Source organism: Calidris pugnax, unplaced genomic scaffold (assembly GCF_001431845.1).
Source record: "Calidris pugnax isolate Ruff unplaced genomic scaffold, ASM143184v1 scaffold128, whole genome shotgun sequence".
Classification (NCBI taxonomy): Eukaryota; Metazoa; Chordata; class Aves; order Charadriiformes; family Scolopacidae; genus Calidris; species Calidris pugnax.
Genome location: NW_015090851.1, coordinates 3320676 through 3346263, shown reverse-complemented (window position 1 = coordinate 3346263; position 25588 = coordinate 3320676). Strand labels below are relative to the sequence as shown.

General features: G+C 51.0%; 1 protein-coding gene across 1 annotated transcript in view; it reads left to right on the top strand.

The window, feature by feature from the left end:
* PODXL2 (podocalyxin-like 2) overlaps positions 1-25588 on the top strand; it is a 33019-nt gene continuing 7431 nt past the window's right edge. Inside the window, exons 1-5 of the mRNA XM_014943249.1 lie at positions 1-107; positions 10441-10734; positions 19939-20834; positions 21894-21968; positions 24902-25058. Of these exons, the coding sequence (XP_014798735.1) occupies positions 56-107; positions 10441-10734; positions 19939-20834; positions 21894-21968; positions 24902-25058 (1474 nt within the window). The 5' untranslated portion in view covers positions 1-55. The remainder of the gene's footprint in view (positions 108-10440; positions 10735-19938; positions 20835-21893; positions 21969-24901; positions 25059-25588) is intronic.

The following is a 25588-nucleotide window of genomic DNA, read 5'->3' as shown; positions in this document are numbered from 1 at the left end:
GGGGCGGCCCCGCTCCCCGTGAAGAGGCGGCGCGGCAGGGGCAGCGGCCGCCGCCATGCAGCCGTTGCACCGGGCCCCGGCGTTGCTGCTGCTTCTTCTGGCCTCCGGTGAGTGAAGGGTGGTGGGGCCGGGGGTCGCCGCCATCCCTGTGGGTTGGGGCGGGCCGGCCGCCGGGACCCCCCGCGGCGGGGCTGGGCAGCGGATGGGGGTCTGTTCTCTCCTTGGGCACCGGGACCCCCGGTGGGCTGCGGGTCTGTCCCCTTCACCCCCCCAACCCCGGGTGGCCGGCGATGGGTCCAGTTCACTGGGACAGCGGGACCTGTGCGGGAGGCACATCCCCATCACCACGACCCCCGGGTACCGGGACCCGAGTCGGGTCCACCACCCCGGAGCTCTCCCTGGGTACCGGGCACCGCCCCCCGCCCGGGCATCGGAGCCCTCCGGAGTGGCCGGTCTCAGCTTTGGGACCCCCGGGGGGGCTGAGAAGGGACCCTCGGGCTCCTGGCATGGGGGGCTGGATGCACGTGGGTCTGACCCACGGGGATGGGGGGGCTCAGCCGGGGTCCCCTGCCCCAGCGACGGGGCTGGCAACGCAAGGACCCCGCACGCCGGCGATGGATGGAGGTCGCCCCGGACGGGGCACGGAGCTGGCTCGGCGGGGTGGACTCTGCTACACCGGGGCTGCCCCAAAAACGCCTTCTCTTGTATCGATGGCTTCGTCTGGCGTCGCGGTAATTTTGCTAACTACCGCGAAACTGGCACAAAGGAAGGGGGAAACCACAAATTGCTCTGCGTTTCCCCAAGAGCCTCCTCTTGAAATTTGGAGGAGAGGTAGGGTGCCAGGGAAAGGCAATTAAGTGCCGGAATAATTATACTCGGAATAGTTATGAAGGCTCGGCTTCTATTTTTAAATAGTCTGGGGAAATTTCCCAACAAAGGGATCCCCCCAAAGACCCGTGAGGCTGAGATTGTCCTCTCCCTCCCTACCCCCACCGCTTTTGTACAGAAATCTGGTTAGCGTGGAACAGGAGTTTTGAACGGGGACATTTAAAGAGTGGGGGAGTCTTTGTCTTGAGTCATTCTGGCAGGGAGGGAAGGGCTCATTTCCCAACCAGTCGCTGTCTTCCAGCACGACCGAGCTGTGATACGGTGACATCCAGCCCCCTGGCGCGTCTGTCTTATTACCCCCATCTCCCAAAAACCTTCATGGGGGAATGTGTCATCTGTGGAGCCGCTCTGTCCGTGAGCTGAGTGTACAGTGCCTCGCCCCTGTCGCCTGGGGCTCCCTAAAGGGAAGGGATAAAGCCTTTTAGGTTTACAAACAATAGTGAGCTTAAAGAGCAAAATGGATCAGAAAACCTGTTGGGTTTTTGTGCCAATTCTCTGTGGCACAGAAGCAATAAACCTTTCCAGAGCTGAGCAGGGAGCCAGTTTTGTGGCTTCCTCCAGGCAGGTTGTCCACATTAGGGGAAACCTCAGGCACAGCTGGCAGAGGTCCTTTAGCTGCATGTCAGCAGGAGACCCATGTCCCCAAATTCTGCCAGACCTCAGCCTCCTCCAGAGAGAAGGGCAAGGTGCATGGGGGGAGATGCCATGTTCCCGCTCTGCCAATCTGCTGGCAAGGGTTGGTTTCATCCCCATCTCTTGAAGGCTACATTTGCTCTGTGGAGGAAGGGGATGGACCTCGTGGTAGTTTTAAAATCAGGCGGCCGAAAGGACCACAGCTGATGCTGCTGTGCAGAGGGGAGGGTGCGTTTCCTATTCTGCTGAGGCTGCTGGAAACTTTCAAGTATTGCTGTCCAGCTGGTGGTGGTACGGAGGATTTGGGTCCTTGGCTTTCCCTGTGATCCTCTCTGCTGTCCTAGCAGGGAGAGGCATAGGGGTGGGAGGCGAGGGACAGCTCAGTTCCTAATCTAGTGAAACTGGTAATCCTGGCGGGCTGTGGCAGCTCTGGCAGGGCTGGAGTCAGTTGGCCAGGCATCTCTGGACACCTGGGCTCCTGCTGAGATGGGAGGTCAGAAGTTGAGATGCAGACTGCTGGGAATTTATAAATCAAGCCCTGTTTTGGCTAGCAGCTTTGCTCAGTGGTTTAGGATCTGTTCCAGTCTGGAATAGTTCAATGCACTCCAGCTTCGCTCCTCCAGTCCCACAGGACAGGTACAGTTAAAACCAGGGAAAGAGCTGGAGGGGCTGAGTGCGATTCCCCTGAGCTTCCCAGGATCAGGAGCCTCCACAGACCTGCGGGATGGGCTGAAACGGGACCTGCACCTCATCAGGTCCCATCAGACTGCTGGGCAGCACAGGGCTGCTGGCAGAGCGTGGAAACGCCTCTCCAGGCTCTAGGGTATCTGAGCCCCTTTGCTTTTGCAAGTAGGAAAATGATGTGGTTAAAAGCCGGGGGGAGGAGGGAGGGAATTGGTCTCTTCCCTCTCATTGTTTCCCCAGGTGCTTGTCTGCATGTGGGCTATTTAAATTTTTGGGTTTGTTTTTTTCTTTTTTTTTCCTTCTGCCTGCTTAGAAGATTCCTCGTTAGCATTGTGTGAACGAGCCCGCGATGAGGGAGTATAAATCAGAATGGACGAAAATTCCCTGTAGTCAGTTTTTCCTTGGCCTCTTCAGTGCCATAAGGAAATGTTCATTTAATTATAGGCATCAGGGGTAGAAATAACTACATTAAGCCCTCAGGGGGAAGCTGCCGGCGACGAGCTGCGGATCAGAGCGTACAAAAGTTTTTTTTTTTCTGCTTGCTCAGCGTGGGAAGGAGCTCCGGCATTTTGTGGGTACCTGGGGGAGCTGTGGTGGTGGTGGTGGCCGTGCTGCAGAGGGGCTGTGGGGAAGGTGCACCATGGCCCGCAGCTGGCGGTCGGGTGAACTTGCTTCCCCTTCTCGCTGGCTATTGAAACACGTAATCCCAAAAGAATGGAGAGAGGCTATTTGTCAGCCACGCGAGCGCAGCCCGCACAGAGGCAAAGCGAACACGTGCGTTGGTTTGTTCAGAGGGCCAGGGATGCTGGCAAGGAAGATGCGCCCTGCTGGGGCTCAGATCAGCCCCCACTGTCCCCATGCCTGGTTAAGCCCCATTTTGGCTACCAGGGTTTGGATGTATGGTCTTGGTTTGGGGGTAATTTTTTTTTACTGCTGGGAAGCCAGCTTTGCAGCCCTCCCTCCATATGACAACTGCAGCCACTCTCAGCTCTTCCTCTCCTGCCTGATGTGTTGTGAAGGTGGTCAGGACCTGTACGTGTGCCCTGGGACTGCCAAACCTTTGCACGAGCTGGTTTTTGGCATTGGATGCATGAGGCTGTTTGGAGAGTGGAGCCTCTTGGGGGTGAGATTGCTGCACAGCATGCCAGCGTGTGGCAGGGTGGTCGTCACCGCTCTGCCACAGGGGCTGGAGCAGAGCCTAATCCCACTTTGTTCTCAGTGCTGTGCCCAGTGTGTTTTAAAGACCTTTTGGCGTGTAAAAAGCTTCTGTTATATTTTGATGGGCAACCGTGTCTTGAGGGAAGTCCCTCCTGTATCTATGGTTGTGCTTGCTCTGCCCAGGCACGGGGGCTTTGAAGATGAAGCAGCCATGAGCCTTTTTTTTGGTGTGCTGGAGATGGGACCAAGCACCATGGGGTACATGGTCCAGGTCCCCAGGTCCAGGGACAGAACGAGAAGAGGAAGCCTGGGCCTGGCGAGGTGATTTTTAGCAGACAGGTGAAACGCTTTGGGCCTGAGAGAGGACAAAAGGATCTGTGAGCTGTGGTTTTTCTTTTAGATGAGTGGCTTTCATCCTGTGGTCTCTTAACCCCTGGGGGCTGCTTTGAGGAGACCTGTGAAGGGTAATGGAGGAAAGAAAATTCACTTGTGCTGTATGCAGCTGTCTACCCGATGCTGTTTCCCCAGGGGTTGCATCTCCCCCACCCTGAGTTGGGAACTGCCTCTGTGGATAGCGAGAAGCGTGGAGGAGAGCAGACGTTGCAGCAGCAGAGGAGGGAGGTGTGAAGGCTATGAGACGATCTGGGGAGGGAGCGAAGGCAAACAGTCTGGGAGACTGAAACCAGGGAAGATTGTGACTCCCAGCATGAACGGCTGAGCAAAGGGGGAAGGACAGGCAGGCTGCCCTGAGTTGCCGTGACCTGCTTGCGTGGAGTCTCTTCTGTGGAGATGAGTGGTGGTGCTTAGAGCAGATGTTACTAATTGTAAAGAATGTAGGCATGACTCTTCTCAGCGCTGGGCTGAGGATGCTCGGCATCTCTGCAGGTCAGGCTCCTGGTGCAGATGTGCTGACGAAGGGCACATCTGGAATTATCTGCAAAAGCAGGTGCATCTTTTGGCAGTGCCTTCCCATTTCCCACCTGTGTGTGTGTGCTGTGGATGTTCCCTGCTGAAATGCCAGGGGAGGAAATGTTGGCAGTCCTTTGTGATGTAGTGCCCGCTCAGTACGTGCAGACGTGCACACCCCGTGGCCCGGTGTTTGGGCTCTGATTATGGTAGCTGTAAAAATCTGTAAAATCTTAAGGATGCTGGCACAGCTACTGCGTGCTCTAGGATCTCCCTCTAAAGAGTTGTCCCATTGCAGGGGCTTTTTCAGTTGGGCCTTGGCTTCCTTCTTTCAGCAGGTACAGATTGGTGAGAGTATGTGCTCCTCTCAGACCCCACTGCTTTTCCTGGTGCTTTGTAAAATGTGCCGGGGCCACGGGGAGGTGGATGGTTTTAGAGGGACACTCGGTGAGAGACCTGGTTGCTGGCAGTACCAGGGGAGGATGGCAGTCTGATCTTGTTTTCTGAAGCCCTAGTTGGAAATGATCTTGGAGATTAGGGACCCGACTGGATTTGTAAGTGGTCTAGTGCAGCGTGGGAGAGCTGCGGTAAGGCTGTGTGGGAGCTGGGCTGGGAGAGGTCTCTTAGGTGGAGAGTCCCAGCATGGGGATGGTGCATAACTCTGAATTAGCACCAAAAGGTCTGATCTTCCCTATGGAAGATCTGGGGGTCGGAGACTCCAGGTGAGCGTGGGGGAATCAGCTTGGACATTCCTCAACTGAACAACATTTTCTTCTCCTCCTCCACTGTCTGTGCTTGGGATCCTTTTTTGTTATTTAAATTACTCTGTGTTTTGTTATGTTCTGGAAGCAGTTTGTGCCGTTTTCTGTTCTGCCCTGGGGCCTCTCTCCTCTCTGCCCTTGGGCCTTGCTCCCCGGCTTTTCCAGGCGTGGTGGTCTGGGGGAGGTCTGGGAACAGAATATCCCTGGCAGATGCTTCCCTCATCTGGTCATTGTGTTTCTGTCCTAACCGATTATCAGTAAATGACCCATTCCTGACCCAGCTCTCCTAGGAAATAACATTCTTGGATAACTCCTGGGTTTGGGGTGGGCTTGAAAGGAAGGTCAACGGTAGCAGGGCCAGATGGACATTGTTGCGGCTGCTGCGTTGGCAATACCGAGATGCTCTGACTCCCCTCCCCAGTACCCATTGTGTGACTGGTGTTGTAGAGGCTCTGCTGGTTGTTGGTGGTGAAAGGCAGGTGAGTCAGAGCGTGTGCTCCAGGCGAGTCCTCTTCCCTTCAGCCGGCTGATCCTGCCTCCCTGGGGGGGTGATGCAGTCACAGCACCCGGGAAGGAGAGGAAATGCCAGCCTTCAGCTGGGTAAAATGAAGGACACACCAGCGCTGCTATAGGTCAAGCCAATGTGATGACATCTTAAGGGGTGTTTGTGTGTTTCCTTGGAGAGAAAATTGAGGTTTGCTTGTTGTTAATTAGAAAGCAAGAACATTTTAAAGGCTGTTTTGATACAGTCACAGCCAGGTTCCATTTCATCTCCCCAAATCCCTCCTCTTGTTTCAGCTGGATACAGAAATGACTTATTTCCTTCACTAGGCCAACTGGGGGCTTTTAAACAGTTGTCTTCTCTTGTGGAGGGGTGGCTTGCCTTGTGGCAAAGGGATAAAGTGGTTCTTGGTTGGACAATGCAGAAAATACGTTGGGGTTCTTTTTGAATTGTTTAGAAATGTCAAACTGCTCTTACTCACAGCAGTTTGGGAGAGAGATGGCAGATGTTCTTTTCTCAGATATTTTTTTTTTTCTGCTCTTGAGCAAAACTCTCCCATCTGCCTTGTCCGGGGCTGTTATATCGAATCCTCTGCTGAGCTGAACAGAGCAACTTGGAACCGTTTTCTGAGGGTCCAGTGGGGTCAGCAACTAGCAAACTCATTTCATCTGTGTATCCTTCTGGCTAGCTCTTTTCCAGCGGCCTTGGAAAGGTAACACTGCAGTATTATCCCCCTGTTGTTGAAATCACCCCATGCTGCTCCTTGCAGAGGTGAAGCATCTTTTGCAAGGTCAGCGTTTCCTCCACGTGTCACCTTTGTGGGTGCTAGCAGTGGGAGAGCTCGCAGGCAGCTCTCTCTCCGCCTTTGTTCCCTCTCCCCCCTCCATCTACCTCTCCCACTTTCTCTCCTTTCTCAACCCTCCTCTGTCTGATCTGGGGAGGGTTTTCCTTCCCGTGCTTGCAGCCCTGCTGTTTCCCCGAAGGCTGGCTGCCCTCTTTAGCATGCAGAGCCTCATCTCCTCCAGGTTACGCAGAGGTGCTGCAAAAATAGAAATGAGAGACAAACGCCCCATTGAAGCAGCTGGCGAGCCCTGGCTCCGTTCCCTGCTCCCTCCCATCTACAGTCGCAGGGCTTTATTCATTTGTGTTTCTTTATTCCTATCACTTGATCTGCCTTTTAGAATACAAAATTGAGGGAATGATGGCTGATAGAAGTCGTCTGATCCCCGTTCCCCATCCTAGGAGGAAAACGGCTAGCCACCGATGTCTTGGGCATTAGATTTCCTCTCTTGGCTGTTCTCCCTTGCCTCCCAGCTCAGCTCCTGCTTTGATTCTTTCTTTGCCTCCGAATTGACAGCTGCATTGAGCTCCTTTGTGAGATGCTTGGAAGAGAGGGGGAAGGTGGCAAATCTTGGGTGTGCTGTTTGGCACCCCAAGCCTTTGGGGTTTTGCTGCTGGTGCAAAAGGTATGAAGCGGTGTCCGGATGCTGTCTGGGGAGGTACCAATTTGTACTGGTGCAAAGGTGCCATTAGCCCGGTGGCATTTGGGCTGGTGCTGGCACAGAGGGTTTTGCCCCAGGCTGGACTCAGCATCTCGTGCCTGTGAATCGGGCCCCAAGGTATTGTCGTCCTCCAGATCCATCCCAGGAGAAAACTGGCTTGTTCAGGCTGTGTCTATTAATGACTCACTCTTAGGGATGAGGTGGTATAGTTTTATCTTGGGCTGAGGAGAGCAGAGCTTCCCAGTAAACATGATAATGCAGCTTAGGGGGTTTTAACTGGGTAAACACTTCAGAGTTAAATGAGGGTAAACAAACTCCCAGGGTCTGAGCTTCCCGCGTGGATGGGATTAGGTTCACCTGCCATGAGATGCCTGTTGTAGAGATGGTGGGACTGACTAAGCTTTGGAGGCAGCCCAAATGGGCTGTAGCTGATGGAGGCTGAGGGGCTTGAACCAGCCTTTAGAGCTGGCACCGAGTTACATTTGAGGCTTTGCCTAACTGTCTGGGAGACCTGGGATGTGCATTCTGGCATGGCTGGAAAGCCAGAGTGGCACGTCAGCCACATCTCTGCTAAGGGGAGTCGGGGTAAACTGAGGCATTGGGGTGGATAAAGAGCAGCAGTAGTCAGGATCCAGCAGTCCCAACTGCATCAGGTTTTCCATGCGGTCTTGGACCTGCTGTGGTCCTTCTGCTCCCCTTTTCTTGGTAACTTTGAGAATAACATTCCCTTTCTGCCCCTCACTGCTCTCTGTCATGTTCGCTTATGCTATAAGCTCCTCAAGACAAGTTCCTGTCCCCTCGGGGTTGCACGGGGCTCCACAGCTCTCTCTGTCAGTGATGCAGGTGTCTTCCCGAGCCTGGGGAAGCCCAACCCGGGCACCATCGCGTTGGAGACTGGTGAGCACCACTGAGTTGGCACAGGGGCTGGCCGGGCCAGGTCTCTGTGGATCTGTGCTCCCGCACAAGAGGTGTGCAGCCTTCCCTGTCCATGCACAGCTTGCAGGGAGCCGGCCCATCCCCAGGGATGCCCAGAGGCGCTTTGGTTGGCTCCGTGATGCTGCAGTAGCTTCCATCCCCTTCAATACTCTGCCTCCATTGCTGTTCCCTTTTTGTTGCTGCGCTGGCCTCAGCCGGTCTTGTCTTGGATCAATAGAACAAAATAAACGAGATTGAGAAGTGCTGAAGCCTGGCCCAAGTGTATATGGGAAAGAGTAACCAATATTGGATTTTGCTCAGTTCAGAGAATAGCGGAGGAAGGTGGAGAGGGTTAGAGCAGGCAGAAGGCTTGAGAAATGCATTTCTAGCTTCTAACGTTCCCAGGACAGGTTTGGTAATCAGCGTGGCAAGTGGGCAGCGATTCCCAAACTTTTTGTGCTAACAAGCCAATGTTTTCAGTGAAAAAAACAGGGCCAACCCATCTACCTTTGCCCCATAGCTTGTCTTGGCACTTGCTCTGATCTGAATTTGTCCTTCTGGGATGTGGAGTCGTAGGACATTTTGTAGAAAGGAGCCTCGGGAGGTTACCTGGTCTGTGCCCTTGCCTGAAGGCAGTTCAGCTCTGCTTAAATCATTTCAGGCCACGTGTATCCAGATCTGCGTGCAGCATCCAGGTGATGTCTCAGCAGTGCTTTGTAAAATCTCTCTATTTCTAATACTTCAGAACTGTGCAAGCATTTTCACATCTGCATTCCAGTGATATCTCAGAGCTGTTTCTAATACAGGCGTTTCTCCTCTTAAGACATTTCTAATGGATGGTTTCCTATCTCGTCTCAGAAATATTTGGTGCTGGTTCTCATAGTGGTGACTTATCACTTTGTACTATTTCTTTTTATAATATTTTTGTTATTTCCATTCTCAAGATCACCTGATTGTACCTACAGTCTTGATGTGCAGTGAGAATATCTCCTTGCTTTATGTCCTTGGCTAATTTCATTATTATGTTCCTAATTTTTGTTCCAAGGTCACTTAGGAAAATGCTAAAGAGGAGCAGATCCAAGGACAGACCTTGAGGAATTCCACTGATAACCTCCCTCCAGCACAAGCTTCTGTCATTTTTCATATAGCCAATGCCTTACAGTTGCCTTACAGTTTTCCTGCTACTGGGTGTCTTCTCTTGCTTCTCTTGTAATTCTGCATGAGACACTGTATCAGATATTTTACTGAAGTCCAGATGGATTAGATCTGCTGCATCTCTCTTGTCTAGAAAATCAGTTATCAAAGAAAAATACCAAATTAGTCTTCATTTCAGCTTATTCAATTAGTTCAGTTCAGTGACTAGTTCATTAAGAATTGAGAAACTGAGTATGAGCTGAGAAAGCGGGAAAACTTGTCCTTTTTTCTTCTAATCTGTGAATAAAAATCAGCTGTGAGAGATGAGATCTTCTCATTTTAATGTGCTGAAGAACAGAGAGCAAGGAAGCAATTGGTTCAGTTCACCCAAATTAGATACTTCGCTTGCTTAACAAAACTGTTTTAAATGTAAAACATGTTTTGGTAATTTCATTTTTTCCTTATGTCTCCATATTTATCATGGTATTTATCGGTTGAATAAAGCCAAGTTCCAGGTGCTGTTTTCTTGCATTTTGATTGAGGTTCAATATGCATGTGAATGTACCTTGACACAAATCACAATTAAAGTCTCATCTAGGAATCAAGAAGTGTCAGTCAAACCTTCTAATATATAAAATGGAAATAACAAGGCTATAATTGTTGAAAGAAAAGTGTAAAATGCAACCTGCCTCCCTGCTTAGCATTAAGTAGATGTTTGCTCTGTGTACATTTTAATTCTTACCTGTGACAGCCCTTCCTTATGAAAAAAAAAAAAAGTGAATGAAAAATGAAGTTAAAATCAATGACTTAAAAATAGATTTCCAGCCTGCTGATTTAAAATACAGTTAACATTGGTGATGTAAATAATTTTGGTTTACATCAGTTCCCCTACATGTAATATAACTGCAGATAGGGTGAAATCATGCTTGGGTGTGACAGCTGGATAGGAAACTTTCATTGACTTCATGTGTCCAAAATTTCATGGATTAAGTATAAGACATTCCACCTCGTCTCCACGATGGGTGATTAACAAGGGACCCCATCCTTTCAAAGAAGCACAAGACCTCAGAGAGGGTGAGCCATTGCTGCCCCATTGAAGAAAGATGCCCCAGACTAGATGGCTGCTTGGCATGGGCTCCCGGATTCACATCTTCCTGGACGTGAATGCTGCTTTGTGTGATTGAGGATGTTTCCCAAAATGGCCTGATTTTCCTCCTCAGACAGGAGCACAGCCCATCTGCGGACAGGTTACCCCAAAGGCAGGTGTGGGTTGGGTGGCAGGAGCAGGCTGCAAGGAGAAGACAAGCCCGGTGGGTGTCCATCCTATATCTGATATGCATTTACTGTCATTATACAGGGACCTTGTGCCTCTGCCTTGCCTCTTCGGAGGAGCCAACTGCCGATGGCCTCACGTCCACTTCCCTGCTGGAGTTTGCCATGATGTCCCACCTGGAGGCCATGAATTCCCATGAGCAAACCAGCCCAGAGGCTGCGGAGCCTGATCTTGCCCCTGGCTCTCTGCATGCTGCCCCGGGATCAGGCTTTGCCAGTGAGGAGAATGAGGAGTCCAAGATCTTACAGCCCCCACAGTACTTCTGGGAAGATGGAGGAGAGCTCAATGACTCCAGCCTGGACTTGGGACCGGCAACAGGTAGGTTATTTTTACCCCGTTCTTTCTCCCCACTCTGCAGGGACTCTGGGGAGGCGGAAGGATGCAGGAATCTGTTTTCCTGCTTTGACACAACTCTTGCTAAGAGGGCCTGAGATTAAACGTCAGCTCTATTTTCTCACCTCAGTGCCTGATGTGTCCCCAGTGAACCCTGAGCAAGCACAGGCTTTAGAAACCGAGTTACAGCTGGGCCTTTATTCCTGAGCTGCTATGACCTGGGAAAAGTATTGCCTCCACCTAGTTTCTCATTGCCTTGTGCCCTTCTTTTGCTCTTTCCTTCCCCCTTTTATGCTCTTCTCTCTCTCCCTTCTCCCTGCAGCTGTCAGTTAAGTACAGCCTAAAGGTCTCAGGACCCTGGCTCGGAAATCAAGGCCATCTTGGGGTTTGAGTCAGAGCTGGGTTCCCTGGGCTAAATCCTCATTCTTGACCCTGTGATTCACTGGGGATTTGGCCCAAGGGAAGACAGCAGGTTTTCTCCCTTGGGCAGCTGCCCTGCTGCCTACCCTGTCCTGCCTGCTCCCTGGGGGGTCATGGCTAAAATGAGTTTTGTTAACATTTGAGCTCGCTTTCCTCTGTGGAGTGTTTTTTTGGCACCATTGAGTCTCTTCAGTGGTCTTCCCCAGAGCCCCTCATTGGCTTTGAGATGCTCTCAGGGAGAGGGATGGGAGGAAGGAGGAGGAGGAGAGTTGCAGGGTTTCCAGTAGCTTAGGAGATTATTTCACATGCTCCTGCTCTTAAGTGTCATGTGGGGCATGTATTAAGTGTTACCGAGGGGCCAGCCTTCAGCCTTATCCCTCCTCCCTTATCCGGTATCGCTGCCTCCCTCTCAGCAGGTCTGACTGAGGTCTGCAATTAGAAAGCACAAGTCTTGTTTTATCTTCACTCCTATTTCTGTGACCTTAAAAAAGACCTGTGCTCGTGCAGGGCTGAGGGCTGCCGCGGTGCTGCGGCTCAGGCTGCCCACTGGGGCACGGCACACGCTGCGTGGGGCAAGGGCCATCCCAGCTTAGGTCTCCAAAGCCCTTTGCTCACTACCATTGCTGCTGAGCTCATCTGGCCGTGCTTTTGCTGCCCTGTGGCTCGGGTGGCCGCGGGGCACTTGCCGTGGGGAAGCTGGGCAGATGCCACCCCTGCAGCGATGCCGGGGGCGGATGGTGCGTGTTCCCACCAGCACATCCCTGGGACATGGCTCTGGCTTCACTGCTCTGAGGCGCTGGCAGCGCGCTCAGCGGCGCTTTTATTTGTGTGCCAGCAGGCACCTGCATGTACTCACAGATCTGGACGTGACTTGGAGAACAGCGTGTGCTTGTGCATTGAGAGGGAGATGCACGGGGTACCGAACCCAGCCTCGCTTCTTGCACGTGCCTCGCCCCATTCGTATGCAGAACACGCTCCTCTCTCCTTCCGTTCTTGCCTGCAGTGCTTTCCTCCCTGAGCAGATGTGCTCTTTCAGCTGTCCTTTACCCGCACCCTGCCCTATCCACTGCCCAGCTAACCACTTCAGGGCTTCCAAGCACTGTTTCTTCCCCTGGCCATTGCTGTGTCCAGAGCTCGTGTCTCGGTGGTATTTCAGAACCTTGGTTAATAGAACAGTTTGAATTATTCAAGAGCTGGGAGCGCATTTCTACTTAAAATTTAATTAGAAACCTGCTGTGTGTCATTTTACAATAAAGGATATTGTAATAGCATCCCTAAATTGGGCAGCCTTCTCCTGTCATGCAGAGCCTGTGCACGAGAGATGCACACAACCAATGGTTCTTACATGCTGCATGTGTGACAGATGCCATGTGATACCTTGTGGAACTGTGTGCTGACATCTGTTAGGTTATTTTCAACGTATAAATCCATTAAACAGTTTCAAACAGCTGCTGTTTAAGAAAGAAAGAAAAAAAAAGTTAACAGTATGAGTTTTCCTTGCGTGAGATTTCTGTCTGAATGACAGTGAAGTGTAGCCCGATATAGTTGGTAGCTCTGTCCCAGGCACAGATTTGAGATCCTGTATCAATTAAAGCACAAAATGGGATTGTTATACTCCTGGAGAGAGAAAATTCCATGCTATGAAAGGAGACCTGTGCTGGTTCCTTTCTGTATTTGGTGTAAAGATACTGGGCCTGGACTTGGTGGTCTTGCTGCAGACAGGCCAGATCTGCTGAGATTTCAAAGCTGTATTAGTTGCATCTGTTGTTTTTTATTTTATTTTATGCCCTTCTGAAGTCTATGTGGGGACACTCCTCTGCCTTTGTGTGACTTTGTGGCTGCAAGAGATAAAAAAGTAATAACAATCTGCAGCTGCTGCTCTTTTCTTTTTTAAGTGCACTCGAACATCCTTTAAAAATATTTCTGGAAAACATGTGGCATCTAGGGCCACCTGTTAGTCCATTAGAAAGTGAGAACAAACTCCCACTGGCAGAGCACAGCTCAGCCTGGGGCTCTGATTCTCCTGAATAATATGCTTTTGCTGATTTATGCTATGGAACAGTAAATCTACATTGACATCAGTGAGCACCAGCCTGTGGAAGGACCCTGAGATTTGTGTCATTCTGTCGAGTGTGCTCAGGAGTTCACCCTTGCATGTGTGCTAACCCATGCACAGCTGCTACCCAGTGGAGCTGCATCTGGAAGAGATGGATTAGGTCTGCTGGGATTGTGGATGCTGTATCCTTACGGAAAGAAACGGTGTGGGACTCATACTTCAGCCAAGAGGCAAGTCAGTGGAGCTGTGAACCTGTTACTTCTGCATCCCACTGCCTTCAGGCTTCCAGGGAACTCAGAAGCTTCTTAGGTTGTAGTTTGGGTTTGAATGCTTTGTTTCATCTTTGGTATCAAGTTGGCCTGAGCCACAGATCAACCCTGAAGATAGGGTGGACCTGCAGGGACTCGCATCTAGCCTTTCTTGTCCTTCTTTACCTTCTTACCACCTTCCCCATTTTGTTTTGCCTGAAGGCTTCCAGTCCCCCATCTTTCCTACTGTCATTTCTACTGGATTTCTTGGGCAGCAGATGCAACATCTCTCCTGGAGTGCTCCCTGGTTTGCATCTCTGTTCTCCTTTGGCAGAGTCAGAACGCAGTGCCCCATGTGAAGCCTCCCAGTGAAGGCTCTAGGTTGAGGTAGCCTAATCATTTGTTGGGAAGTACAGGCTTCAGGAATGGATTCAAGACTTGTGAATGTCTGGTGAAAGAAGGCACTTAGTCCCTCTCCTCCCTTGCCCAACAACTGCACCTCCAAGGACTGGGGTCCATTGTCACATCTTCCAGTATGATGGTGGGCTGGCATGAAGCTCGCTTTCGTTACAGCCAGGGTCTGCTCTTTTAGCTCCAAGGTTGTGCCGTTGAAGACCAAGGCATGGCTGTGCTGGGAGCTATCAACTCTAGTCTTATAGGTTGGTGATTCAGTAGGATGACATGTGGTGCTTTGAGTGGGGGGGGGGAAGGCGGAATTGTAATCTTTTAATTATTCATAGTAATTAGCAGAAGGGATTCCCAGGAGAGCTGGGATGAAGGATAGCAGGACACACAAGTTAGAAGGACTGTAGTTAAAGAAAAATATTTTCTGACCAGTTAATGGGATAAAATATCTTCCATCCTCAACTCTTCTCGGATAGTGAGATTCACTTCCTCTCGTGATGAATTACTTGCCTCTGGCAGAGAGATCCCAGTCTCTCTCAACCTTACTGAAATCTGCTGCTTCTTCATCCAGACTGACAGCAAATCTGCAGTTCTTAATACCATCTTCAACCTAAGCATTAATGAAATGAAGCACCTGGTAAAGACTGTCTGCATAAGAAGCTTAGCGCTGAGCAGCCCCTGCCTGAGCTCAGCTCCCGCGATGCCTCTTGTTTACACCCTGGTTTAGTGCCCAGTGACACGTTAGGTGATCTATCTTGGGACAAGCCATCTCGACCGAGACATTACTGGCAAAGGCTGACCTATGACAAAGAGGGTTTCTCTGTGCATAGTGTTATTCCGGTGCAGCTATCCCAGACTGACGCCGTGTTTGGGTGAGGGTGGCTTATTTTAGCCTCATTGCAGCTCATGCAATGAGCAGGAAAAAGGCATGGGACTATTTGGGGACAGCTGTAGCACTTGGTGTCCAGGCTCTACTTGAATTAAATCCCAAGCGTAATGAGCCCTAACCACATTGCTGCCCTGGGTCTGTCTTTTAACTACGATCTCTTTCATGTGTATGGACCGGTCTTGGAGTTAGAGATAGTAACTTCTCTGAGCTCTTCTGGAAGATTAGGATATTAGCCCCAACTGGCTCAATTCCAGCACCAGTAATTGCATTTTGCATCTCTGAACCCCCCCTGCAGTTTCAATCAGATGGAGCATGCCTTTTTGCAGTAAGCCTCACTGCTCTATACTGCAGAATGGTGAGTAGATACCACCTCGGACCTGGCTGCATTTTAAGCAGCGAGCAGAGCGCACTCTGTACCTCCCAAAGTTGGCAGGTGGTTTCATATGAATGGTGCTGGGTGTGGTGGTGTGGTGGGAGCCCAGGAATGTTCTTGTCTTTATTACAGTGCCTTCTAGTTATCAGTAATTCAATCACTGGTTAGCATGATCTTCCAGTTTAATCCAATAAAGACCTTATGGTCTGGTTATGTGTACTAAAAACAATGAGGGTCACCCTTTTTTCTGAGCTGCCACAGTCGCTTTACACAGCTCATAGTGGCAAATACAGGGTAGGGAACCTTGTGGTAACTGAGACCAGCTCTTCTGAATGAAGGCAAAGCAGAGATATAATGAATTAAATGCCTGGCTGGGAAGTCGTGCTTCGGCACAGTGCCAGGTCTTGGCCCATCTGATATCAGGGAAGTTTCGGTCTTGATTTTGAAGGAAGCAGGACATAGCCAAAGTGGCAGCTCTTGCAGAGGTTTGGAGCTCACCTCTCCCAGGGCAAATCATCTTCCTGGACGAAGGAAATGAGTCTGTGCAACCCAGACCTAGGACTGCTGGGAGATGCAAAGGGCAGGACTTGGAGTTCCAGGAGGGCTGTGCAAGATGGCCTCTTTAGAATAATAGCACCTGAGGGTTTTTGCGAGAGAGCCTGGAAGGGAAAAGCTGTGAGGGGGATGCAAAGACAGCTACATACTGCAATGTGAGTGATAGTACCACTGATGGAAAGCATTAAGGGGTGTAGCTAAGGATGCAGTGGCAAAGAGGTGGGGTGAAGGTGTGGAATTTCATATTGGTGAACCAGACTCCCAAGGGGATGGTGTGACTGAGAAGCTCTGGGAGAGTACATGATGTGGAGCTGTGGCTGCTGCTACACTCGTCTGGTTCATCCCTGCTAGTCTGTTTGGCCAGAGGTGCTGGGACAGTTTTGTAGCTACAGCGGGCATTTCTCCTGAGCTGTCCCCTCTGTGATCAGGCTGGCTGCATTGTGGCTTGGCTGCTGGCCTGTGGCTGGAAGGGGTATTGTGGCACATGCCACCTCTGTCTGTGGCCACAAGTTCATCTTGTCCTCCAGCCTACTGCTGATCTTAATGGGAGACTTACAGAGCAGACCCTGGCAAGGAAGGAGCTGATGGTGTGTGCAGTTACTGCCTTCTCTCTTCTCAGGTGCCTTTCTCTTTGGCAGTGCTCTGCTTCCTCGCTGAAATTAGATGAGCTGATAAACGAGCTTGACGAATCTGGCATTGTAGCCAGCTCCATAATACTTGTCTCCTTTAACAAAAGACCGTGCACCTCTTCTGCAATGGGAGCTCAGGTCACCTGAGCCTGTCTGGCCTCTGTGTTCCATGGTTGCAGTTTCTCTCCACAAAATCTGGTGGGAGTGGGAGTAGATAGCACTGGCATAGGTAGATGGGAAGGTCTGTGGGTGCACTTCCATATGCCCAGGGCGCAGGTACCAGGTGTAGAATGTCGCTAAAGGTAGAGGACAACCAGGTGGGCTGGCCAGTGGGTCGTAGGGTTTAGAAGACCACTTGCTGAAGGGGAACTGCTAGCTGAAAATGGGAGATACCCTTTGAGTTCCCTTAGGGCTGGGTGGAAGGGGAATCAAGGGAAACACTGAGAAGATTCTTTGAATGGGGAAGCTCTTAGCTCTGCATTGCACAGATGAGTGATGGAAACCAGCTTGTCTGGAAGGAGTCTTGGGAAGAGCATGCTGGGACCATCTTAGTGGCTGGGAGCATACCAAGGAGATGGACAAGGAACAAAAATTCCTTCAACTCGTAGAAGAGGGATGTAAATTAAAAGAAAATAGGACTACCTTAAAGAGACCTGGTCTTGAGAAGTGGACAGACTCCCTTTGTAGTGAGATGGTAGGAAGTGATTCCAGACAGGAACTAAGTGTCTAGCTGGAAAGTCTGGAAGGAAGTAGTGACTCGCCATCCCTGAATCTCTGAACTTGGAAAGTGATTGAACCCCTTTGGGAACTGGGTTGTTTGGAGAGCTCCTTGTTTGAAGGAGCACAAACCAGCACAACTCTTACCAAAACACCTTGAGTTTCACTGTTCTCCATGTGAATCTGAATAACAGTCCTTCCAAGATCTGAGGGGACTTGAGGTTATAATCAGTGGGGTCTTGTGAACCAGACAGGAAGAATGATGCTCCCAGCAGGATAGTGGAGAGACTAGTGGCAAGTGGGGATGTTAACCCAGTTAGCAGTGAGTGTGAGGATTCCGGTGTCTGCTTCTGCCTTGTTGATTTGTTGGCCCAGAGAAACAGCTCAGGTTTCAGTCTTTGGCTGCCTTGTAAGACAGAAGCCTGCTGGGAGAGAGTGGGATGGGTTCTCCCTGAGCTTCCATCACCCGGGAGAGATGGCAGAGGCGGCAGCCCCTCCGGCATCCTTAGATCTTGTTGGTGGAAAGGCGACATGGCTGCATCATGCAAGGCTTTTCCCCATGGGAGCTAGTTAATCTGTGACAGAGCACCTGAAGGAAAGGTTGAATGTGTGACTTCAAAGGAGAGCTGGCAGGCTAGGAGCATTTCTAGCTCCCATGGGGCGAACCTCATGCTGGCTTTTTGGTTGTTCTGCTGTGCCCATCTGCTCTCCTCCAGGTGGGAAAAGGGGCAGGGAAGAGAGGAGGTGCGGAGGAGTTGAGAAAAGCTGAGAGTGTCTTTAGGCAAAGAGATGGCAGATTGGATTGCTGATCCTTGAAAATAACACCTCATCTGACAGGGCCTTGTTTTAAGGGGCAGACCCCTAACTTTTCACCCACAGCATGTTGAGGCAGGCAGAGTTCCTTTAGGTTAGTGGTTTTGGTGCAGACCTTGAGCATCCCTGCAGCAGAGCCCTGGGAGATGCACTAAACCTTCACCATCTGTCTGAAGAGGGTCCCAACCTAATGTCCTCAATCCTGTGGTCTGTGGCTGTTCCTGCCATTAACCAACATTGGTCCAGCAGGGCAGTGACTGTGTCTGCAGACGCTGGGATGTGTAGCTGTTGGCAAGGGCCTTTGGGAAGATCCGTGCCAGGCAGCGGAGGGGAGATGGTTTTTGTGCTGCCACTGGTTGTTCTTACCAGCCTCCTTGGCCTCTGAGGGAGCATCAGCAAGTAGGCTGTTGGGTAGCAGTGATCTTCTCATCCTCAGGGTCTTTGGGTCGAGTCTCAGTCAGGATGGGTGCTCTCTCTTGAGACACAGCTGCTAAGCAGACCTTGTTTCTGCCTGTGCTGTCAGTAGATCTCAGGGGCCTGTTTCCAGCTGGAACTGGGAGACGGTTACCACATGACGACCCCAAAGGTCAGCAGCTGGATCACGCTCATTTTTAGGCAGCTTCTGGAGGGACCGGCTGACAGCATGAGGGGACTGATCTGTGGGTTAGGGAAGCCACTTGCTGGCTGAATAGGAGCATCTTGGCACCTCCTGCTCAGGTTGGAGGGAGCAGCGTGGGCAGTCCTGGTTGCCAGGGAATATCCAAGGCAATGGATGTGTTTGCTGACATGGCCCTCCCTGCCTGGGAGCTCGTACCCGCTCTGACAGCAGTAAGCGATGGATTGGAGTCAGGGATGCATGGAAATTCCTTGTGCAGATCTCCTCTGTAAGGCATCCAGACAGCTGCTGCCCACTGTGCTCAGCGGAGCATCCTGGCAGGCAGGAGAGGAGATGGGGGGCCTTGGGAATTTCAGACAGTCACTCACTTAATAACCATAGATGGGGTCAGATGCTTGTTTCTGGCTGTGGAGGGATCCTTGTCCTTCCCTTTCTCGGTCAGAATATGTGCTGTTCTCATCTTGGGGAGAAAGGGAATTAATTGGGATGCAAACTCCTGAAACAGAGCTGCTTGGGTACAGGCAGTTTCTCAAGAAAGATGAAGGTTGACTTCTGCCTGCTGCTCTGAGCTTAATGTGTCTGATCTCACAGATACTTTTATTATCCTGGGATCCCAGCTTCTTGGTGGGCTTCCAGAAGAAGTCACCGCCTGCTCTGAACTTCTATCTGTGAGGTGCCTCTTTCTCCTTCAGCATCTCCATTTGCTTAGTAACATCCCACGCATTCATGGTCAGAGCCACAGAACAACCAGGGGTTGAAGTTGGAGGGAGGGGAGTTAGATTTGGCCCCTGTCTCTGGCTTCTGTTTCCCTGCAGCAAAACTGTTCCTTTATGACATGGAAAAATCATCATGCAGATATTTGTGGGATGACTTTTCTGCTGTGAAAGTGCTGTATGAACTGAAGTGCAGTTTCATTTCAAAGATGCCCAGGTAGATTCAGTTTTTGTTATTACTTGGGTGTGCCAGGGAGTAGGATTTGCTTTGCTGTGCTGTTATTTCTCTTCCCTAGTATTTCCCATTTAGCTTGGGGCTGCTTGCTGCTACCACCCCGTATCTTTCTGGTTCCCATGTGAAATGAATCCCAGCTTGATTCCTAACACTCATAACCTCACCTTGGAGAAACCAGGTATCAAAGCTGTTATTTGCAGGTCTCCTGGCTAGCAGAACTGTGAGAACTCCTTCAGGACAGAAAAGAGTGGGGAGAGGGAACATGTGAATTACCCCTAGGGAAGGTGGGTTTGCTGAGATGGAACAGGGAGCTGGGGAAGTGCAGGAGGTTGCACTGCACTTGTCAGATGGGATTGTTCTCCCCACTGGCAGGCTGCTGCCTGCTCTTAGAGGGTCTCTGCCATTTGACCCCATCTGTGGCTACACACATATAATGGGGTCTCTTCCTTTCAGGGTTCACAGAACTCACAGAGTTACTCGAGATGTGATGTCACATGAAGTCTCTTTGATATCTTTTTAGATTACAGCTTTCCAGCTGCATCTCAGAAGGCCCTGCTGAAAGGGAATGGGACACAGGTGAAAGACAACTGGGAAACAGCCACTGTCCAGCCACCGGCAGAATTTGTTGACCCTGACTTGCATACGCCTTTCTCCAGCACATTGGAGGAAGAGGAGGGGCTGCTCCCTATAGACCACTCAAGAGGAGGAATGGAAAGCCTACAGACCTTGGGGCCAGAGGTTACATCTTCTGAACCAGTGAGCCAAGAGGACTCCTTCTCTCTTCTGTTTTCCACAGTTTCTGCCAGGCCAGGTGTTGTGACTGAGGCAGCCACAGGAGGGCAAGAAGAAGATTCTGTTCCTCCAGGTTTAGACCTCGGGAGTAGCATGGGACCAGGTCTTCTGCCTGTGTCCTCTATTTTTTCTACTACTACGGCTGTGAGGTCTCCCAGTATTTCAGAAGAGCCCTTTGAGGTGACAGCTGAGGACACGTGGGCTGTTGAGGGAGCAGATTCGGAGCTAACTGTGGCTACCACAAGAGCAGAGCTTTCAGAGACCACAGTGGAGACTGGTGGGGAAGAGCATTCAGCCAGAGAGGAGTTCTTGGAGACCACAGTGGGGTGGGAGATGCTGGAGCCCACAGTGCTAAGTGAAATGGAGCAGACTGTGGAAATGCCTGTGGGGACACCCTCTCCTGGAGGTAGCTCCCCAGGTATCCAGACTCTTTCTGGCAGTGAGCAGCACCCCACTTCTTCTACATCTCAGTGGGACAGGTTTGATGAGCCTGCGATGGATCCCATTTGGAATGACACCGAGTCAGCCACTGAGACTGTGTCAGCAGAGAGAAGCTTGTCACCACAGGCTGGGGATGCCCACTTGGCCATGCTGCCAACGGAGATGCCCTGGGACTCAGCACAGGTAGCACTGGGAGCTGGGAGTGGGTGGAAGGTTGAACTGGAGATATCTGGGTACTTCTGTTTGGGGCAGGAGTGTTTAACCCCTTAACCTTATCCATGTCCCTAAGTCTGACTGGTGGAAGTATCTTCTTCTGTTCACCTGGCCAAAACTGAATTTCGGGAGATATTTTTCACAGCACTTCTTGAGGGTATCATCCTTGGTGAAAGACCTGCCCCCTCTCATCTTCCCCAGCAAGCTGCTGTTCAAAATCCTGCTTCTAATAAACACTTGCCCTCTGGGGCAGGCACAGCAGCAAAAGCTCCTTGTTTCCTCAGCCTGCATTATTGGAAGTGTCAGGACAAAAATGGCCCTGAGGATTTCTGGAAGGGGAGTGAGAAGGAAATGCTATTTTTGCTGCTGCCTGCAGGGACCAGATGCGGAGCAGGTGGAGCAGGGCACAGCAATCTGTGAGGATATTGGTCTAGGAGAGCCTGTGGGAGAGGAGGTGTGAGGTGAACTGCAGTTCCTGAATCCAGCAAACTGGCAGCTGGTGAAGGGAAGACAGGTAGCAGGAGCTGGCTGGTGAGAAAGTACTGGAGAAAGCTTTTAATTTTGCTTTCTGCCCCACATTACTCAGGAGCCTGAGCAAGTGACTTAGTCCTTCTGTGTGTCCAGCCCTGCCTGCAAAGTACTGCCCTGTCTCACCAGTTTAAGGCCCACAGAGGCTCCTGACTAGGTTTTGTTTTGTGTTGTGTGAAGCTCTGATCACATACAGGGTAAGGCTGCAAGCTAGAGAGCTTTCCTCTGACTACCCAAGCAGTCCTGGAGTCTGCCTACAGGTGGGAGGTAAACTGGACTGTGGCAAGCTGGTACAGTAACCTTGTCCCTGCCCCATGTGCTAGCACTGAAATGGTGAATTTTCCTTAGTGCAGAGAGTTAGAGGACAGTTATGTCCTTTGAGAAGTGCTTCTCGGGGGTATGGCACAGCCCCTTGCTCCTCTCCCTTGTGTACCCCATGCTTTCAGCAGGAAGAGCTGCATTCACTGCCTGAACCCGGCTGTCTTTGTCTTGTCTTTCCAGGTGATCTGCAAAGACTGGAGCAACCTTGCAGGGAAAAACTACATCATCTTGAATATGTCGGATAACATTGACTGTGTAAGTCAGTCGAAAGAGTTTTGATGGCATGGGGGGAATAGTGCTTAGAGGTGTGGAGGCAGGCACGGCTCTTGCTGTGTGCTTTCACTACAAAACATTCTAAAAGCACTAAATCTCAACGTCCCTACAGAGGCTGTGGAGAGAAGGGGAGGAGGACAGAAATATTCCTGTTCCCCAAGTGGGAAAAGAGTGGGTGGAGAGAGAGGATTTTGCTCAGTCTAGCACGTCAGTCCCATTTTGGATTTTGACTAACTCCTGGCTGCTAGTCTGTGCCAGTCAGTACCTGGATTGTCATGAGACATGAGAGCTTTTAATATTGCACCTCTTACTGGTAGGAAACATGGCAGGATTGAAGTGTGATTCTCCTTCCCTCTTTTCCTTTTCCTTCCCCTCCTTCCAGGATAAACTAATGTTCCTCAGAGGAATAGGGACTCCCCATTTGCAGTGTGAATGGTTCCGTGTCAAGCAGCTGTCACTAAATGGTTCTTAAGTGCCTCTTCTCCCCACCCTGCTATCTTGTGTGTTATCTGGGTCCGTTAAGCAGCCACACTCTGCTAATCCAATGCCTGTCCATCCATCCCCATAAAGCTGCAGTTAATTCATGAGCCCAGAGCCCCTTGTGGTCCCTGGGAAAAGGGCTTTTTTGCCTCTGCTGGGCCTTTTATCAGTCACTTTAAAACCAGTTGTGAAAGGCTTGGGGTCAAGGTGCCTTTCATAATTCTAAGAAATGATTACGAGCCTGACAGCCTGAGACAGAAATGTTTCATTGGGGAACCCTGTTCTGGCCTCGCGTGTCTGCACTCCTGCTTGCTGTGGCTCCTGTTGTGGGCAGAATCGGCTGGTTTTGTTACTGCAGGGTGGCTCAATGGCACTGAGCTATTCCCACTACTGGTGAGTTGATGGTGGGGAGGGGTTGGGTGGATTTTCTTTGTTTTGTGTTTGGTTTTTTTAAGGTAAATGTTTTGCAGATAGGGACAACAGGAGACTTCCTATACACAATAAAGCATGCTGACTGCTTTAACGGTATATGAAGTCAGTTTCTTTCCTCCTGATTTAGGCAAACCAGTTTACTCTTTGGAGGGTTTTAAATATCTCTGCTACAGTTCACAATTGCAACTCAGAAAATCAGACGTTGAAAACCAGAGTCCTGCTGCCCTTTTTCCTCTCTGTTCTTGTCCCCATTGCTCTTTCTCTCATCTCTATGGAGTTTAAATGCTGGTTAATGTTGTAATACATAGTGGCTTCCTTCCTGTGGTCACTTTCACTTGTGTTGTTTAAACCACTGGAAGGGTGAGAATTGAAAAGCCAATGTGCAGATGTCTCTTGACCAAATTGTGTCTTTACTGTCGAGTCCTCAGTTCTGCCTTGCTGAAAGAAGACAGTGCCCTGGGAGAGGCGGGACTGAACTGTTTTTCTACTTGATTTCATGTTTCAAAACATATTTCCCAAGGAGTGATTTGTGCTGTCCTCCCCCTTATTCAAAGGGACACTTGTCAACTTACATATTTAACATGAACATTGCTTTGTTCCCTGCCTCCCATTACCACTTTGCATGGCTGAAGCTGGAATGAAGCTCTTCTCCTTTCCACTGATGTCGATGCAGTTTGTTTCCTACCTGTGGCCATTAGCTCAGTTTGAGCAACCCACCTTCCTGCCTGTCCCTTTTGTTTTCTGGTCTCTGTATCCAAGCCCTGTGGTGTTTGGATTTCCAGGGCTGTGAGGGAGAACCTGCATTGCAAGTGCTGTAGTTTAAATTGGTGTGAAAGGGGATTCCTCACGTGTTTCCTGTGTTTTGGTGCCCTGATCTGGTGTGGTACCAAGTCCCGTTGAAAAGCTGAGGACCATGGAGGATGCTTAGCCCCTTCCAGAGGGTTGCACCTTGGACTTTAATGTTCTTCATAGCACCAGGCTTTTACCTGCTGCAGGGCTGATGTCTGTATTGCTGGGTTCAGCTGGCAGCCTGTTTATGTTACTAATGGGCTCTGGCCAAGGCGGTCCCTTCAGTTTCTGGGGGCACATCTCCCACTCAGTATACCTGGGAATTTTGCCTGGGGACTGCGGGATCTGGCCTGGAGGTGACCTCCACCTTGGCGCACGTGTGTTCAGGCTCCTTCACAGCTCCCTTTTCCTCACCATAGAGATATTATCAGTGCTGTGCAACCTCTGCTTTCCCCATCACACCTCTGCCCTCTCCCTTTTAGGCTTAGCTGCTCTCCCTTCTTTGCATCCCCCAGAGCAGAGCCGTGAGCGGAGCCGCAGCTGAGCAGCAGCATGGTGCTGCATCCTCGTGCTGCATCCTCACGCTGCTCCTCCTGCCTCCCCCTGCCAAAATCCGAAGAGGAGGCACTGTCAGGCCCTGGTGATTCAGGCCCTAGTCATCGGTGTCTTTTCCAATTAGGCCGTTTTCGGCACAGGCCTGTGCCTGCCCTGAGCGCTTCGAATTGCCATGGCAACAAACGCTCTCCATTTTATTAATCATCTGTGTGGCCTTCAGGTTGGCATGGCAACTGGAGATAAGAATAGAAACACAGGAGTGAGAAAGCAGCGGAGGAGCCCGCGGAGGGATGGCTGGAGCATGTCAGGCTGAGCAGCACCCGCTGACCCAGCGCTGGCTGCGGGGAAGAGCCTGGCTGCTTCCTTCCTCTCTTACGTGATAATGTCGCTTCAAGGTCCCTCTGTACTGGGCTCAGCATGGTATGGGGGGCGTATGGCAGCCTCAGGAGCCCAGGAGGAGGGTTGGTGTGTCAGGAGATGTATGTGGGTCCAGCCTGGGGCACTGGGGATGTGTGGGGAGCATTGCACCAGGTTTAGCATTGCTGGCTCTTGGGCTCACCTGGTTCAGGGGCCTCGGCTGTGCAGTCATGGCCAGCCCTGCAGTGCTACGTCTGCCCTGTTCCCACCATCCACTCACCAAGGTCCCTTTCCTGTGGCAGGAGGAGTTTCGGCTGGAGAGGGGTCCCCAGCTGTTGGCACTGGTGGAGGATGCCTTCTCTAGGCAGGCGGATGGACTGCAGGACCGCTGGCTGATCTCTCTGAGCAAACCCAATGAGAACGACAAGCACTTGCTAATGACACTGGCAGGGGAACAGGGTAAGTGCTGGGAGAAGGAGCCTTCCTGTGATGTGGGGGTGTATTTAAGGAGCTTTCAACCATGTTGGAAGGAGCTGTTGCTTACCAGTCCATTTCAATCCCACCAGTTCCCAGTGTTAACTGGACCTAAGGGATGGAGGGGGACTGAGGACAGAAGACCCTTTTTCTGTGCATCTACCTTCTGGCTTGTCCCTCACCGCTTGCACGAAGCTCCATCTTCTGTGCTTTGCCTCCTGCTTTGCTCCATCCCTGGATTGCCTTCACTTGAGCATCCGTCAGCTTTATCCTGATGCTTATATACTCTCCTCCATGGGCAGGCCACTGCAACACCAGGACACGACGGCCTGCTCTTAGTATACTTCTTAACTCTTGCCTGAACTGGGCCAGTCCTGATGGTGCCTCCCCTGCATCCCCAAAGAAACAAAAGCTGACAGTGAAAGAGGGGCTGGGCTGGAACATTTTAGCATCTCTTTAATCCCCTTTTGTTAGGGGATGCTTTTCCTGTACTGCTGCTGCCACCTGCTTAGTGA